At 35.5% G+C, this 18,971-nt stretch overlaps 1 protein-coding gene across 49 annotated transcripts in view; it reads right to left on the reverse strand.

Annotated features, from left to right (window-relative positions):
- Positions 1–18,971, reverse strand: part of ADGRL3 (adhesion G protein-coupled receptor L3) — an 808,546-nt gene that overhangs the window by 208,880 nt on the left and 580,695 nt on the right. For all 49 annotated transcript variants that reach the window (XM_072748899.1, XM_072748903.1, XM_072748906.1 and 46 more), the window contains one exon: positions 18,487–18,567. In XM_072748899.1, coding sequence (XP_072605000.1) covers positions 18,487–18,567 — 81 coding nt within the window. The remainder of the gene's footprint in view (positions 1–18,486; positions 18,568–18,971) is intronic.

The raw sequence follows: 18,971 nt of genomic DNA on the forward strand, positions 1-18,971 counted from the left end.
GATACAAGATAATGGGACAAAGGAGAGCAAATTCCCAGAAATCCCTGCCAAGTACCAGGCTGGTAGTTTAGACCAGGCACTGAGATCTAGTCATTGTCTCGTGCTTGAATTGGCTCTGTGCTCTCCTACATGAAGCTTACTCTGCGGGTTTGGGAATATTCTGCTAGCCAAAGGAGGCTTGCTGCCAGTTCCCCTCTGATTCTGGTTACCCTTGCCCAAGGTTTCAGATCTCTAAAAAAGAAGCAGTCTTCATCAGCTCACCCAGGGAGGCTGCATCCCCAAAGAGTCCCAGGCAGAGTCACTGACTTCACCTTAGTGGAACTTTTCACCAAATAAATCTGAACAATATTTTCCAGTTGGTCAATTAAAAGACCATCTCCTACAACCTGAGTATCTCCATGGACTTTCTAGTCATTCATGTCAATGGGATAGTCTATAGACTAATGAGTCTACGGACCACTGGTCTCTATAGAGTAGGAGTCAGAGGCAGGTAGGCCCCATGCCAATTACAAATTTATTAGCGAAGTGAGACTCCGCAGTTGTATTCTTTCACAGTAGGAGAGCTTTCAAATTCTTTAGGATATTAAGAATACACCCATGTTATCTCCCACCTAGCATATTTCCCTTATTTTTCCTTAATGACATTTTTCAGGTTTGTAAGACAAACATTCCCAAAAATGCATGATTCCTTTAAGTTTATAACTCCAAGGAAAAGGTTAATTTTCTGCCACATTGTTTCCAGTGTGAATGGCACCATTCAGCCATTCATCGCACTGAACACCAGAACTGAGTGGAAGACAACCAGGTCCACAATATTCTGATACAGGCAGACCCTTCTTTTTGGTAGCTCTGGCCTTTCAAAAGGTAAAAAAAAAAAAATCTTCCTATGGTGTTAGTAGTAAATGTAGATTCCTTTTCATACATCCAGCTTTATTAACAGTCCATTAATATTCTCCTGCCTGTAACATTCAGTTTCATTCTAATCTGGCAGGTCCAATTGTTTTATTGACTAAAAGTTTTTGGGAGTCCCCCCGACATTAGTGGGTCTTACCACCACCCCAGTGCTTATATCATCAGAGTGCAGTTGAGACATCTCTAAAGGGAACTTTTTTCACAGATAATAATTTCAGTCAGGAATCTTCACAAGAATAGCTTTGAAGCCCTAAGAGTCATCTTGAAAATAGACATGGTGAAGTTCTGACTGTATGTTCTCAAGTTCAAAAAAAAAAAAAAAAAAAAAAGGACCAGAAGACTCTGAAGATGACAGTAGAGAACACTGGTTTTAAAATCCTACAAAGTAATAGTTTCCTGGCTCTCTTTTTATTTCCCTCAGCTTCTCTTTTCTTTTCACTGTCTCTCATGCACATAGCACCCTGGTGACAATGCCACGGTTGAATATACACTTGTTCATGCTGTGCCATGGAGAAGTCTTTTTAAATGTGGTGAAGAACACAATTAAAGAATTTTACTCTCAACCAAATTTTAAATGAATAGTACAACAATGTCAACTATATGCCCATTGTTGTACAACAGATCTCTTGGGAGAAGTCTTCCCACCCTCCTACCGCCGCCAAAGCACTATCACTTTATCAAAATCAGACTGAAGCTCCTTAGTAAAGGAAGCTAAAAAACTGCACTATTATTTTGGGCAGATGTGTGCATTAACATGTAAAATTTCATACCATATGTGATTCACATTTGTCTCTTTTCCAAATATAATAAATATAAACAAAATGTTTTGTACAAAATGTTTTATATTCAAAAATCCCAAAAGGATATCAAATTATTTAAATGTACTTGAAAAAGGGGGCCAGTATTAGGAAGAAAATTTACAGTAGAAGTGACAAGAATGGACCATTCATTGGTATGGCCACTAATTCCATAGGGCAACTGATCATAAATTAAGTGCCTGACATTCAGTAATAGATGATTATATCTGACATAATGAAGTTATAATGGAAGGTGTTCGCACACTGCTTGACTATTAAGTGCCCATTTATTGTCCCTGCACCAGGTGTGATACTGATAGGTTATACAAATCATCCAGAAGAAATGTCAAAATAGGCTCCTTTGCTGATAAAGCACCACACATGTTTATTAATATAGCAGCTTGTCTTAGAACTGGCCCATCTGCTCATTTAAAACAAATCTTTTTCCTATAAATATTTCAAAGTTAAGAGCATGACCACTCATAATAGTTTTAAGAGTAGTAGGGATGGAAAAGGAAGAGGAGAGAAAAAAGAAAATAGCCGGAGCTTAAATAAAACACTATGCTCTTCCTTTTACCTTAGGTATGCTTAACAGAAGGAGGGGCAGGGAGGTAGCTTTTAATGTGGCATTTGCTTTAGATTAGTGCTGCATGAGTGTAGGCCATTGAAAATGGTCCAGGCTCCAGCTGCCGCTGGTGCCAGGTGGGAAATGGCAAATTTCACCAATGTTTTCAAAGTACACATTTCAATAAAGTGCAAAATGAAGTACTCAATTAAGAAATTCTCCAGAGCAGCAGTTCATATGCATTTAAACTCATCAGGAAATATTTTAGCTAGGTAGATTTTATAAAGAAAAATAATACCACAAATATTTCTGGTGGTGGGGGGGGTGATTTTACAACTCTGAGTATTTGCTTCTAAACCCATTTTCTCTAAGATATCAAGGACCCATTTTTATATAACAGAAAAAAATATGCAAGTAAAATTTCAATGTTTACCTCCCATTCTTCTTTTTTAACTTTAAAAGTCACAAGTACAAGGCTAAGATATTTTCCATCTGGTATTCTGGGTTTTATATGCTTGCTGTGCAGCCTGTATGTTCTATGTTCTATCTTCAAGAATAGTTTTATCTAACCAACAAACAAGCGTGCCCTGAGGCTCCCCTCTCAAATGAACACACACATTTGAAATGAAGAAGTACAATTGGTCAAAATAGTGAAACAAAAGAAAGGCATGGACCATTTGGTAACCACAGGTGGTTTTCACTCTACAGCCCTGGCTTCATTTATTCATTCATTAAAACCTAAATAAAGTCTGGCAGGCATGCCTTTCAGGTTCCAGGAAAGAACTTTATCAGACCCAGTGTCACATAAATCCACTAGTCATACTTTTCTAAATAAATTACATCTTGTGATAACTAACCACCTGGTGACCAAAGGGCCAATTCAATTACTTGTAAAAGGCTAAAGGTCTCAGATACTCTTGAAATTATTTTTTTTTACATCTCCCATAGACTGAAAGGAAACAATTTCCAATCATATTTGATGTTACACGTATTTTCCAAAAATTAATAATGGGTGATCTTTAGTTTTGACATGAACTATCCTTGTCTTCCAGAACACTATCAATATCCAAACAAATTATCCAAATTAGAAATCCAATAATTATCTCTTATTTCTCTCTCATATCCAATCACTGAGTCTTATGCTTTAACTACAGTATCTATGAATCCATCATGACTCTTTTATTCCCATTGCTACTTCTTTTAGTTTGCACTTTCAAGAAATCTTTCTTGAAATAACTTAACTGATTTCCTTTGCTCCCAATCCATCCTAAGCATTTCATCAACATTTCAATGCAAAGTAGTTTTATTCATGTCTTCTATGCCTGAAGTCCTTTATAGTTTCCCAATGTCTATAGGTAGGACACTTAGAATTGCTAGCTTCACACGCAGGGGTCTATTACAATCTAAGCTAAAAGCCCTTTTGCCAGATTCTTTCTTCTCAGTTCATACCATATCAATTGTGGACAGACATGGAAGCCTTGTCCAGTTCCAGAGGCAATTACAGACTAACCTCACCAACAGATTAACAGCTGCACAATCACCAGCCAAGCATCTAAAACGATGCCTGTTTTAACAGAACCAATATTCTGTGTGTAGCTTGAGAATTTGATGCCTAAGAATTGAGCAAATGCAGTCTTTTCATTGGTTATGTGTTAGTAAATGCTTTCCCTTCCTGCAGGCACTAGAACCCCTCCCCTGGGCCTTTACTGGAGTCCAGGCATGTGTCCTGCTTCCAAAAGGCTCAGCACTTGTTCCTATGGCGATTTGAATTTGCCTGTTTCCAAATCCTTCAGCTACTTCTGAATCAGAGTGAGAAGCCACACATTACCCAGAAGCAAGTAATATGGAAAATGGAAGAGATGGAGGGAAGAGAATCTTCAGAGAATTTAAGTGGCAAGAGGGAATTCTGTAAGTGAAATTTTAAGGAAAGGCAATGCCAATGTGATTGGATTTACCTCTCTCTAAGCCATTCTCCACCTGGAGCCATCTTTTTAAAAATCACAATCAGATTCTGTAGTATTTGGTGTAAAAATCCTTCAGGGGTTTTTAAACCCTCACAGCTCTTAAAATCTCAACTCCTTTCATGGCCTGCTAGGCTAGCAAAAACTCTTTGCTTGACCAAACGTTAATTAGGCTCCTGAACTCTCCTTTGGGACCATTGTATACTTGTGTAAAATCCAGTTATGGCAAGAACCCTACCACTAAGTCATTTTAGCCACAACGCCCCCCACCCTCCATATCTGGTTGCTCTCTGTATCTAATCAGGTTTCTCATCTTCTACTACTCCCTGGGTGATGGTGATGTCCGATCCCTCGGGCCTGTCTTTTGCAAGAATTCTATCCAGAACTGATTCTTTTTTTTTTTTTTTTTTAATATTTTTTTTTATTTATTTATGATAGTCACACAGAGAGAGAGAGAGAGAGAGAGAGAGAGAGAGAGGCAGAGACACAGGCAGGGGGAGAAGCAGGCTCCATGCACCGGGAGCCTGATGTGGGATTCGATCCCGGGTCTCCAGGATCGCGCCCTGGGCCAAAGGTAGGCGCCAAACCGCTGCGCCACCCAGGGATCCCCCCAGAACTGATTCTAGAATTCCCCTGATCCCTGACATTTCCTCCTAGTAATTATCCATCCAATAACTTCCCACCCCATTCCCTGACTACACATTCCCACTTGCCCAAGCTATATTTGGAGTTGATGCCCATTCTATACTGAGGTCTCTTTTCCCCGATTGCAAAGTTCTTTAAAATATCTGCTTTTACTGCTTTAACTATTGTTCGTCTCTGTTTTTACTTTGGGGGAAAAAAGGGTGCTTGATCTGAGCCCCATATAAGTACTCTGCCTATATCCCTAGTTCCCTATCTCATTTTGTTCCAGAGAGTATCATGTCCGTTTACTTGTTTAATTTTTGTTCATTCTAGCTTCTCTCCCTTGTCTAGAGTATGTTTCATGAAAAGAGAAGTCTTGACAGACTTGTAAACTGCACAATTCCATTGAAACCTGGCACATACGAGGCCCTATCGGTATTTGCTTACTGAACAAATAAATTAACATACCATGATTTTTCGACTTTAGGGCCTTTGATTACAACATCCTTCAACTTTTTCTAGATATGGCCAACTCACATTCTTCTTCTTTTTATTTTTTAATCATTTTATCATCAGATAAAGAGAACTATAAGCCAAGATCTCTCATGAATATAGATGCAAAAATCCTCAATGAAATATTAGCAAACCGAATCCAACAATACATTAAAAAAGATGATACACATTATCAAGTGGGATTTATTCCCAGGATGCAAGGGTGGTTTAATATTTACAGAACAATCAGCATGATTATGTGACATCAATTTAAAAAAAGGACAAAAACCATATGATCATTTCAGTAGATGTAGAAAAAGCATTTGACAAAGTACAACATACATTCATGATAAAAACCCTTTGCAAAGTAGGTCTAGAGGGAGCATACCTCAACATAACAATGGCCTTATATGAAAAAACGACAGTGAAAAGCACAAAGTGAAAAACTGAGAGCTTTTCCTCTAATAATAGGAACAAGACAAGGATATGTCCATTCTCACCATGTTTATTCAACCTAGTACTGGAAGGCTGAGCAAAAGCAATCAGACAACACAAAGAAATAAAAGGCATCCAAATTAATAATAAGGAAGGAGTAAAAGTCTCACTATTTACAGATGACATAATACTACATACAGAAAATCCTAAAGACTCCACCAAAAAACTAGTAGAACTGATAAATGAATTCAGTAAAGTCATGAAATATAAAATCTATGTCCAGAAATCTGTTGCATTCCTATACACTAATAATGAAGCAGCAGAAATTAAGAAAATAATCCCAGGAGCACCTGGTAGCACAGTGGATTAAGCATTCAACTCTTGCTTCTAGCTGAGGTGGTAATCTCAGGGTCATGAGATCAAGCCCCACATCAGGATCCATGCTCTGCATGGTGTCTGCTTGGGATTCTCTCTCCCTCTCTCTCTGCTCCTCCCTCACCTCAAAATAAATACATAAACCCTTTAAAAAATCCCATTTATAATTGTATCAAAAACTACAATATCTAGGAATGAACTTAACCAAAGATATAAAGGACTTATACTCTGAAAACTACAAAACACTGATGAAAAAAGTTCAAGACAATGCAAAAAAAAATGGACAGACTTCTATTCGCTAGAAGAACGAATATGGCTAAAATGTCCATACTACACAAAGCAATGTACAGATTTAATGCAATCCCTATCATAATACCAAAGCATTTTTCACAGAACTGGAATAAATGATCCTGAAATTTGTATGGAACCACAGAAGAATTTGACTAGACAAAGTAATCTTGAAAAAGAAAGACAGAACTGGAGGTACCACAATTCCAGATATTAAGTTATATTACAAAGTGGTAGTAATTAAAACAATATGGAAAAAAATTTAAAAAAAATAAAACAATATGGTACTGACTGGCATAAAAGCAGACACATGGGCCCGTGGAATAGAAGAGAAAACCCAGAAATACACCTACAGTTACATGGTCAATTAATCTTTGACTAAGAGGGAATGAATGTGCAATGGGAAAAAGTCTCTTCAACAAATGATGTTGAAAAAACTGGACAGCCACATGTAAAACAATGAAACTGGACCACTTTCTTTCACCATACACAAAAATAAACTCAAAATGGATTAAAGACCTAAATATGAGACCTGAAACCATAAAAATCCTTGAATAGAGCACAGACAGTAATCTTTTTGACATAGGCTGTAGCAACGTTTTTCTAGATATGTCTCCAACAAACTATTGAGACTACATCAAAATAAAAAAGTTTCTGTACAGTGAGAGACACAAATCAACAAAACTAAAAGGCAACCTACTTAACCAACCCACAGCATGGGAGAAGATATTTTCAAATGACATATCTGATAAAGGGTTAGTATCCAAAATATATAAAGAGTGGATACAACCCAATATGCCACTGACCTTTATTCTTCACAGTTCAGTTCAATAGTCAGCTCTCTAGAGTGGTTTTTCTAACCATAATCCATTCATAATCTTGTCTATGTAATATATAATTGATTTATTGTTGACTCCCTCCAATACAAGGGAAAGCCCTTGAGGACAAACTTCTTTCCTTTCTTGCATATTACTGCATTGTCAGTCCCCTGTAAAGTGCATGGCAAATAGCTGGTGTTCAGTATAGTACTGCCACATCAAAAATAATTTGACTTAGGGACGCCTGGGTGGCTCAGTGGTTGAGCATCTGCCTTGGGCTCAGGGCGTGATCCCAGAGATCCAGGATCGAGTCCCACATCAGGCTCCCTGTGAGGAGCCTGCTTCTCCCTCTGCCTGTGTCTCTGCCTTCTCTCTGTGTCTCTCATGAATAAGTAAATAAAATCTTTAAAAAATTAGTCTGACTTAAATTCAACTATATGCATTCAAAAATAATTTGGGAAAAAAATCCCATGTGGCATTTTCATCAATGACCATATGGCACAGAGTGATAGGAGGGTAGGGACAGTGTCTCTTCATTTCCATGTTTCCCACACTGTTCATCAAATAGGTATCACCACAGCCAAAAGAGGTTTTATGTATTTCTGTATTCACATTTTCTGATATTAAAGAAAAACTCACTGTTGGATATGCTGTATTTCATGGATAATTTAGAGGGTTTCTGAAGGTGGGCTTTGTTTTTTGTTTTGTTTTGTTTTTTGACCTTGCTCGCTAACTTCAGAATCTAACCCATGCTTAAGATACAAGATAGAAAATACTTGTTGAACACCGAATGAAAGTCTTTTGGAAGAACACAGGGAAAAAAGCTGATTTATAGTTTTATCCTTTGATACATGTTTGAAATTAAATGCATAGACAGTCACAGGAAAAAAACTGGTTTTTAAATATAAAAGCGTATTATAATTAAGCCAGTAGGATTTAAGGAGGATAAGACACTGTAAACTTTCTTGAGGACTTATTTTCTTGATCTTGCCATGTATGAACTACCAGGAGTCTCAGACTGGAACAATAAGGATTGCTGCTAAATTATAAGTGCAATATTGACATAGCATTTTTTAAGGTATAAAGCACTTTCACATATAACATCGTATTTGGTATTTGGTGCTAAGCAAATTTGGGGAACAGATTGTTGCTGTGGCGATCAGATTTTTCCATGATCATACAGTTAGCCCACTGGGGTGGGGTTAGCAGATTAAATGCAAGCATCAGTATTTAAACTGCATACTTCCATGTGACTCCACCTAGGAGAATGTAATGCCAAATTTAACAGGAGCATCTGCTCCAGTGAGGGAAATTGTTTTTCTTTTTTTCTGGACTCTTAAGAACTAGAAGTAATTGCTAGACCCAGAGATACAACTAGTAAAGAGAAAAGTGCTTCTTAGTACACACTGAGGGAGCTAAGTGCCTCTTAGTGGGAAGGTAATAATGTTCAAGGTGTTATAGGATGAATAATCGCCAAAGTCGACACTTCCCATAAAGAAGAATATGCCTTTTAGCAGCTGAGGAAACAAGATCCTCGTTCATCAAGTAGTGATATGTAAGTGGATTTTGTGTCCCTAACAGTCCCAGTGCTTACTCTTCTTACTGTCCAGGTATACAGATGTTTCGAGAGAAAAGCGATTTGTATCTAATCTTAGGCAACTGACTCTAAGAGTAAAAGGGATTTTTAAAATGTAAGGATTTACCCTATATAAATTTTATCACACAAACTTTTAACTATTGTCAAGTAAGAATTATTACATTAAACAAGATACTCCTGAGCGGTATGAGGGTGTGCATGAGTGCTTCTGCGTGAGTACACCAAAGAGTTGGAAACCGTGCAGCTGTGAGTACTCAGGAAGTGGGGATAAAGGTTTTGAAAGTCAAAACCTCCTCCTTCACCCCACCCTAGGCTTTGGTAGTAGCAGTCAACACAACTATCAGCTGGCTGTCTCCTCCAGGCAATCAGACAATGAATTTTTAAGTATACTGGTATAAAATTATTTTCTGGTGATTACATAAATAATAAGCATTTGTGGGAGAGAGTATTGAAAACCATAAAATAGGATATTTTATCACAACACTTGACTTCTTTTTTATATGGTATGATTTTTGATACTTCTTTTAAGAGAAACAGTAAGATACTTTCTGAAAAGAGTAAAAAGTAGCAGTGTAACATTACAACAAAGATATTCTCTTTTATGGAAGAGGACAGCGGATACACAAAAATCTTATTGGTCACTGGGTATTAAATTGCAGTGTTCACATTATTTGTGCTCTACTCTGTTCTTAAGATGACCAATAGGGAGGGAAATTTTCTTTAAAATGCTATACTATGTATGGGTAGGTTAGCTCTTCCATATCCCTTGTTGGTGGTATGTTTCATTACCAATTACTTTCTATAGTATGTTGTTTTGGAAATTAAATCACAATTCCTTTTGTATAAATGAAAAACTGACAGAGCAGAATTTTTATAGAGGCCTGGGTTTGAACCCTGGCTCCAATGTATAATACTTAATCTGACTTTTATGTAGTTAAAGAATCTCTCTATGGCTCAATTTTTTCATTCACAAAATTACAATAATAATACTACCTGCTTCATGGGATTCAGGAAATTAATGAAATTAATAATCTATATTATAGCTTCAAATAGAGCCAGGCACAAATGTTAATTGTAAATATTAAATGTTCATACCATGTCTACTAAAACAGTATATATCTATTAGAATATTCAGAAGAATATTATGATTGGTTTTCTATGGTAATTGGGAGAGAGAGGGTCATGTTGGTATTTTAAATTCTCAGTTTGAATGTTTGATTTAAAGCTAATTTGTATAATAAATGTTAAGTATTATAATTCTCTTTTTTAATATTTTATTTATTTATTCATGAGAGAATCAGAGACATAGGCAGAGGGAGAAGCAGTATCCCTGTGAGGAGCCTGATGTGAAACTCAATCCTAGGACCTGCGGATCTTGACCTGAGTCAAAGGCAGACACTCAACCACTGAGCTACTCAGGCGCCCCTAACTTTTATAATTCTTTTATTATTATTATTATTATTATTATTATTACTACTACTAATTGGTAATAGCTCGCTATAAAAAGTTGTGACTTTCAGAAAATGCTAAATATTTTCTATCTGAATAAGATAAAGCAACAACATTCCCATCTTGCCAAATGAGAATAAAAGCCAAATAAAGAGTAGATAGTCCTGGAACTTAACGGAGCAATCTTAGGAGAGGGCAGAGGGAGCTGGGGATAGGGGATGGGCAGGGAAGTGTGAAGTTCAGATAACTGAACCCTGATCATAGCTGCTTAGACACATCCTAGTTCCTCAGACTTTCCCTTGCCATAAGCAACAGGCTCCATGGAGGAAATGTCATATTCAAGTCAGGGATCGTTATCACTGGATCTACCATCAGCCACACTGAATCTGAAAGGGGTGGTTCAGATCACAATAGTATCAAGCCTCTATTTAATGTCGTCTACGTATTAAAAATATCAATCCATGAGCCAGTGTGGAAGTAGAATTCAAACAAACTCTATCTCCTTCAGGCTCATTGAGAGACTACCAGGACAAGGTGACCAAGATCCTACTATAAAAAACTACCAAGTCACACTATACTCTGGAATAATTATTCTCAATATATGAATCATATACCACAAGGTGCCTACAGGATTGTGCTAAATTGTTTCAAACGATAAATGTTGGCTTTTAAACAATGACTTACATTTGTAGAGTATGTTATAATTTACAAAGCCTTCATATGTATTCCTAACAATACTGAATATTTTACCATTAAGTCTATAATTTAACTCCAATTAAATCCAACCCAATTTCAAGGATGACTATATAGTAGCATGCTTCATGCTGGAAATACAGTGATGATGACCAGTAAGTCTGAACGAAAAAGTGATAAGATCTTTGTAAAACTAAATGAGACAATGCATATAAAATACTTTTTCCTGTGTCTGACACAAAAGACATACTTAATAAATGGGAATGATATTTATTATTAATATCAACCAGCTCTATCGTGTAGGTGTTCACAGCATACTTTAAACACAGAAAAAATATGTTTGCTGTTTACAAGTATAGGAAAAGCATGATTATTTAACATGGTCAAAGCAATCTGTTATACGCAAGTTTCATTTTTATTCCCTTGGGTTAAGGGTGGATAAAACTAGGAAATTATAATCTACCATAAAATGTCTGCTAACAGGAGAAGTTAGAAAAATACCACCATAAGATACTAAAAAATAGGCCTGGAGACTCCTCAATAAGAATGCCAGATGTCTTGTTCTTATTTTATTTTAATCAATTTCAAATGTTTTTACATTCCACTAGATAGTATCGTGTGCTAATGTCTCTAATTTGTGATGCTAAATCTTTGGCTATAGCCTATTTTTAATATAGATGTACCAGGCAGGACCATCTGTTTATTTTAAACTTTAAAAAATATTTTCAATGTGGATTTGCTGAATGTAATTCAATTTGCACGAAACTTAATGCCTGGCATTATTCTAGTTCATTGATTATGTGCCAATTGAACCATATTTATATTACTCAGTTTATTGTAGCAAACAACAAAAAACCCTGAAAAAAATAGATGTAATTTTTCAAATGTGCCCAAATATTTTAGCTTTTTTTAGAAGTATACATTGTAACCATCAACAAATTAGCAAATGCATAATTTAGTATGTAGCATTAGACTTCTAATTAGTTATAAGACCTTACCCAAAGAAAGATTATACAAAATAAATACAAACCATTTTTGCCAGCATTATTACTAGTGGTTTACTATATTGGGAGGTGGATAGTATCGGTAACTGTTTAACTTTTTATACAGTAGATCATTCTAAATATCATTCTTAGTAATATAAATGGAGAGCATTTTTCAGAAGAGATTTTTTTTCTTGGTTATTGATGGGAATTTATCTAACTTGCATTGCTAGTGATGTTACGAAGAATTCCTAGGTTGGGTTCCATAATCGCAAAGCCTATCACAAAATTATACAGAAAAGCAATGAAGCAAAACAACATCAAAAGCAGAACAATAAAGTTTCAATTTAAAGGCATTCCCCAATTGATATATTTGATTCTCTAATAATATATACCTCTGCTTAGGATTCTGATTCAGCTTCCTACACAAATTCCCACCCAACCACCTTCATTGAGTCAATCTGCCTGTAATAGAGACATAATTCTGGGGTAAGAGGTTTTTCATGTAAGTGGTTAGGGGGCATAATAAAGGTCAGGGAGAAAGTATAGTTTGTGAGGACAAATGACCTTCAGAACTGCAGCTCTTAATGAGTCCTGCTAAGAAATCCAATGTGCTTATTTACAAATCTGCTATAAAACTACCAAAGTAGTTTTTCATTTCCAATTATAGTATAAAAAATGGGGAAATATGTCTCAAAAGCATGTGGAACATATTTGCATACAGAAATATATAATCAATCCCATTAAATTAACTAAGAAATTATAACAAACTTGTTTTAATAATGAAAGGTTTAAAAATAATAGTTGCTTCTGGATGAGACTATTTTTTTAAAGTCCTGATTGATGAGACGTATGGCAAAAAAATTACTATAATGGTGAATGCTGATTCAGGATCTTATTTTTATTAAGTAGTTTATAGTGAGGGCTGTGACTATTTTTCTATTTATAGTGGCAGCTCTGGTTAATTACCTTGTAATGTATTGTGACATTAATGCACTAGTAAACTACTGGAATTTACACCCCTATTCCATAATAAAATCTGTAAATTGAAGAATGCATATAAAGCCATCACAGGCATAAATTATGTAGCCAAATGCCATGTATGATCACATTAGATTTAAAGAACAGAATTTCTCAAATTTACTCATCAGTGGGTAAGCTCCATAAAATTTATAAATTGCTGCTACTTTGAAATACAGATTACAACATTTTATTCAAGGCTATTTGGTAAACTGCTACTACATTTTCCACATGGTTACTAAGATCATGTTGGTCAGAATTAAAATGCACAATACCAAAGAAGAAACATATTATGACAAACAAATTCATCCATGTCATAATTTTTTCCCTAAAAAAATGATAGAAATGTGAAAGAAGTCAAGACAATTTAAAGGAGAGAAAATACTGGCATGTGGATTAAAATCAAAATAACTCATAGGTAGTATAGAACTTAGGGGGCAAAAAAAAAAGTGCAATAAAAAATGTGATTTTTTTTTTTTTGGAGATATACTTACCTAATTATTTTTCAGAATAGAGTTTGATAACACAATCCTAAAGTTACTACTATTTCGTTCACTATCTCAAATATTCATAACACAATCACTATATATATATATAAATATATATATAGTGATTAGTTGGTACTCTATATTTATATATATAGTACCAACTAATCCAAAATATTTCAGATGAAAACAGAATAAAATGGCAAAATATCTGAAGCAATCTGATGTTACCGTAGGTTAGTCAATGTTTTCTATTCATAAACTCCCTGTGCTAATATTGGTAACTATTGTACTGCTACTTTGATGAATGTCAGAAAATCAAATATGATTTTCCTATAAAAATACAGATCTATAGAATACACATGGGAATTAATATGTAAAGCAATAATTCCTAAAACATTAACATGTATGTAGAATAGTAGAAATTGGTACAGGAAGGGAAAGTAAGAGAATATATAGAGAGAGAATATAGGGAGACAGAAATATCTAGACAAATGTTTCATATTCTCAATATGTATATAATTATACTAGAAAAATAGAAAAAGGAAAGCAAAGTGGTTAATGTTAATTTTTAAGTAGTTCAAAGGACTTGAGTTCTAGATCTCAAAAAAATGACAATTATTGGAACTAGAATTCCATTTTATTTAAAGAACCTGATGTAAAAAAAAGAAGCTGATGAATTATTTTATAAATCCATATAAAAAACTATAACATACATGAGAAATTCTCTCTGTTTATATAGATACAGACATATGTAGAGTTCATTTATATAATTTGACTGCATGTAAGTATCAACAGCAGTATTCTGTACAATTAAAAATAGGGGTGATAGTTGAAAGTTGAAATATTTTGTGGAACTAAGTAATGGTATTATTATGCCAATTCTATCCCATTTCCAACATTTGTTTTTAAATAAAATATTAGGGAGTTTTAAGAAAAAAAAGTAAAAGATTTTTTTTCCCAATGTTATAGTGATTTTCACAAACCTCTTTATTTACCTTTGTAAGTGTTCTCTGAATGTTGTGGAATTGTGGTACATGAGCTAGTAACTTGTAACTACAATTGCATTCATCACAGAGCAATTTAGGAAGGGCCCTGGGTCAATGTATGTAGAGGACTGCTATAAGAACTAGAAGTTATCAAGACAATCATTCTAAGATAGAGAGTGCAATTTGAGGTGGATGTCAAGCAGAGATGGCTGCTGGATTCTAGTAACTCATTCTTTACCAGGTCAATACCATCACTATTTTGACCAAGATGATGCCATTTTATAGTGGTGTTTTTATTTTATTTTATATATATAATTTATTTATTTATTTATTTATTTATTTATTTATTTATTTATTTATTTATTTATTTAGATATGGTGGTGCTTATAATAATGCCTACCTACTTTCTGACCCTTCAGGGTCTACTTTATGTCAAGTATTTTTCAGGAACTTGACACTTACTATTTTATTTAATTATCTTAATAAACTTGCTGGGGTGACATTATTATCCTTGTTTTACAGATAACAGACAGAAGCAGCCTAAGGTCGTACAGATCTGCCTGGCTTCAACGTCTAATTTCCTTCCATATGTCACAGAAGCGAACCTAGAAGTGTATAGGGCTGGCTGCATTTTTATCTATGGCCTACCAGATGCCAGATTCTATTATGTATTATCCCTAATCTTCACAAAGACTTTGTGAAGTTCTTATTTCTGATCTTCTGCGTAGTAGTTGAGGAAACTAATGATAAAAAAAAAAAAAGTCTAGCCTGTAACTCCCAAGTTTAAGTTAATTGGCTCTAAATCCCTTCATTTTATCAGTCAAATTTTGTCTCACTTCATTTTACCCTTTTCTGCCTTGCTATGGTAGTTTGAAATGACCCCAATTCCCCTCTTCTCTTTATCCATGGTGGCTCCTCAATCAAAAGATAGAGTCATTTTCTCCGTTTTTAAGTTGGGGTTGGCTATGTGATTTGCTTTGGCAAACATGACACAAGCAGAGTCTTGTAAAGTATCTGAAGTTTGGGACTTGTCAATCTATTGTTAGGAATCCTGCCGCAACGGGAATGAGCCTGTGCTAGACTACTCGATAACGAGAGCCATAGGACCATCATCCCAGATGACAGTAACGTGACTCCTGAGCACCTGAATGAGTTTCCTCCCCTATAGAACCCACCAGCTTGCTACCTACTAAACATATAACTTCAGCCAAGTCAACACACACACACACACACACACACACACACACACACACACCAACTCAACTAATATTAGAAGTATAATGTTTCTTGTTTAAGGCACTAAATATTGAAGCATATTTTTACACTACCCTACCCATGTCCCTACCGTACTCTTCCCATATCAGACTGAAATCATGTCAGAAGAAATGAATTATATTAAAGTTGCCAACATGCATCAACAGGTCTGCATCTTTGGTAGGAACAATATTCTACGAAGGATTAACGTGTCTAAAATAATGCATCAATTTAAAAATCTTCTATTCCTCATGAGAGATTATGTCGTAAGCATCCAAGCAGTTGATTGATACAGAAACCTTAGAAGCATTTCTCCCTATATCTGTTCAGTCAAATGTCATGTCTCTTCAAAATATTTCTCAGGCCCAGGTGGCTTGCTGGGTTGAGGGCCTGGCTCTTGATTTTGGCTCAGGTCATGGATGGCTCAGGGTTATGTGATCAAGCCCTAGGTTGGGCTCATGAGCTCAATGTGGTATCTGCCTGAGATTCTCCTTCTCCCTCTGCCTCCCCCATGCTCACACACGACCAATCAACAAACAAACAAACAAATAAACAAACAAAATAGTTTCAAAAATATTTCTCAGCCCTGTTATTGTAGTGGACATGCTTCTAACTAATTTCCCAGTCACCTTTTATCTGGACTACTGAAACAGCTTCCCTCTGTTAATCTCTCCTCATCTGTACTAACTTTAGAGATGTTTTTTTTTTTTTTCCCATATCAAGAAATCACATTATAATATTAATATTATATTATGTTAATGTTATATCATGTTATAATACAAAACCTCACTAATTTAGAAAAACAATTTTTTAAAAAATATTATTTATTTATGAGAGAGAGTGCAGGGGGTACGGGGAGCGGGAGAGGGAGAGAGAAACTTAATCAGACTCAGTGCCGAGTGTGGAGTGCAACATGGGGCTCAATCTGATAATCCTGAGATCAGGACCTGAGCCAAAATCAAGAGTTTGTCCCTTCACCAACTGTGCCACTCAAGAGTCACTAGAAAAACAATTTTTAATAATTAAAAATATTTCATGACTTTTTTCCCCCAGGATAAAATACAAACTCTCCATGTGAATGGAATCCTTCCCCATCTCATTACATCTCTTCAGTGTGTTCCTCTAGAACTGCTCCCATTTTACTGCGCACCCAGCACATTTCCTTAAAAATGTCACAACTTTTACAGATCCATGCTTTGGTTCATTCTGCTTCCATTTCATGAATTCCATTATCACCCCTGCTTCCTTGTCTTCTTGAACAAGGAGACTGCATCCTTCAGAACACAGGCTGTCCCCTTCACTTTCTGTTACTTACACAGAAATCATTGTATGAGTTCCTACTATATGCCAAGTATAGACCAATGCTGGAGGAGAGAGGGAAATATGTATGTTGAAAAATAAGACACGATGTCTTAAATGTAATAACTGAGGCAAGCACAAGGGATTTGGAGAACAGACACATGCACCTCCCTCCTCCATAGTGCCTAGACAGGGACGCCTTTACAGAGGAATTGAAGTTAAAGCTGAACCTTCTAGCATTGGCAGAAACTCATTGTGTAGAAAAAGTAAGACTTTCTTGGCAGAGGAAACAGCACGTATAGAAAACATGCTTATTAGGGGCAGATCTAGTGACTTCTATTGTATCAAGTTATTAATACTGTTGAAGGTGTAAGAAAATATCCTGCACCATCTAAATCTTAAAAAAAATAATAACCTTAGAATACTTGGTAATTATAAAAATTTTAAAAATGTCTATATCATATGAGCCTTGAATATTATAATACATTTGGAAAATAATAAGTATTTAAAAGCAGAAAGACAAAAAAGCAGAAAGACAAATTCTATATTTAGATTATAGAAAAATAAATAGTACTATTAATTTTTTGTATGAAGAGTTATTTAAAAAATCTTTAAACAGATGGTATCCATTTAAAATACATAATTTTAATTTATATATTTTTAAAACTAAATGGTTGTAGTACTACTAAAATGAATTTACAAAGTAAAATATAAAATATCACTTTGCAAGGAACTAAATCTGTCAATATGACTTAGCTTAAAGTATGTTAATTTATTTAAAAAAAAGAAAAAGAAAGTAGAAGAAGAAAATCCCAATAAAAAAGGTAATGGTTATCTGGTAATCTCTGAATCTAAGTTCGGTTTTCAACTAGTCCTCCACAAGTTAAATCACTATGTATCCCCATTTCTTATTTTGTTTCACAAATATTTCTCAGAACAGTGTTTCATAGTTTAGTTTATGAATAACACTTCCTCTTTCTGTTATCAGATTTCTTTTTTTTTTCCACACAAAGTAACCTGTATTTGCAGCAAATAAGGAGATCGTGGAGAATAGTTTCAAAGCGGTGACCCCTAAACAAGGGTGAATGGGTTCCTTTTATTTAGGGTTAGTCTTACAGAATTTTTTTCTTCATTGGTACCCGGGGTTCTTGGTCATGCCACTTCAAATGAAGAGGGAGACTTGATAGAGTGGTAGGCAGCAAAGCAAGGGACAGTGACATGATAGTAGAAAGCCCCCAAGGAGGGAGGGGACCCGAGAAGGTTGCACTGTTATCAGACTCCTTAATACACCTTCCCTACTTCCCCACTTTTTGAACAGGCCCTACATTGTAAAATACATATTTACAACTATCTGTAATTTAATTAATTGTCTTCATGAAAAATAATGAATAGAGTTTTTTTTTTTAATACTAATAAAAATAATAATAATAATTAATAATAAACAACTCACCTCTAACAGGGGGTCTTTCTAGCTCAGAGTCAAGGTGAATTGGCGGAGAGATGTAAGACACCTGTCCATGATGTGCCTGCCCTGTGGACCGAAAAACAAAGGTTAAGCAGACATTGCAGTTACGTCTTTGACAGTTCTTTGTTTTTATGATCTCCTATTCTCTTTCTTCACACTGAATTAATTGTCATTATACCATGTAGACGGATCTATCCAAACACAGGAGCCTTATGCATCATCCCAACATCGACCAATTAAATCGGTCCCTCTGAAACTACCTATTTTTTAATATTAAAATACACATTTATGGGATCCCTGGGTGGCGCAGCGGTTTGGCGCCTGCCTTTGGCCCAGGGCGCGATCCTGGAGACCCGGGATCGAATCCCACGTCGGGCTCCCGGTGCATGGAGCCTGCTTCTCCCTCTGCCTGTGTCTCTGCCTCTCTCTCTCTCTCTCTCTGTGTGACTATCATAAATAAATAAATAAAA

Source organism: Vulpes vulpes, chromosome 2 (assembly GCF_048418805.1).
Source record: "Vulpes vulpes isolate BD-2025 chromosome 2, VulVul3, whole genome shotgun sequence".
In the NCBI taxonomy this organism is placed as follows: Eukaryota; Metazoa; Chordata; class Mammalia; order Carnivora; family Canidae; genus Vulpes; species Vulpes vulpes.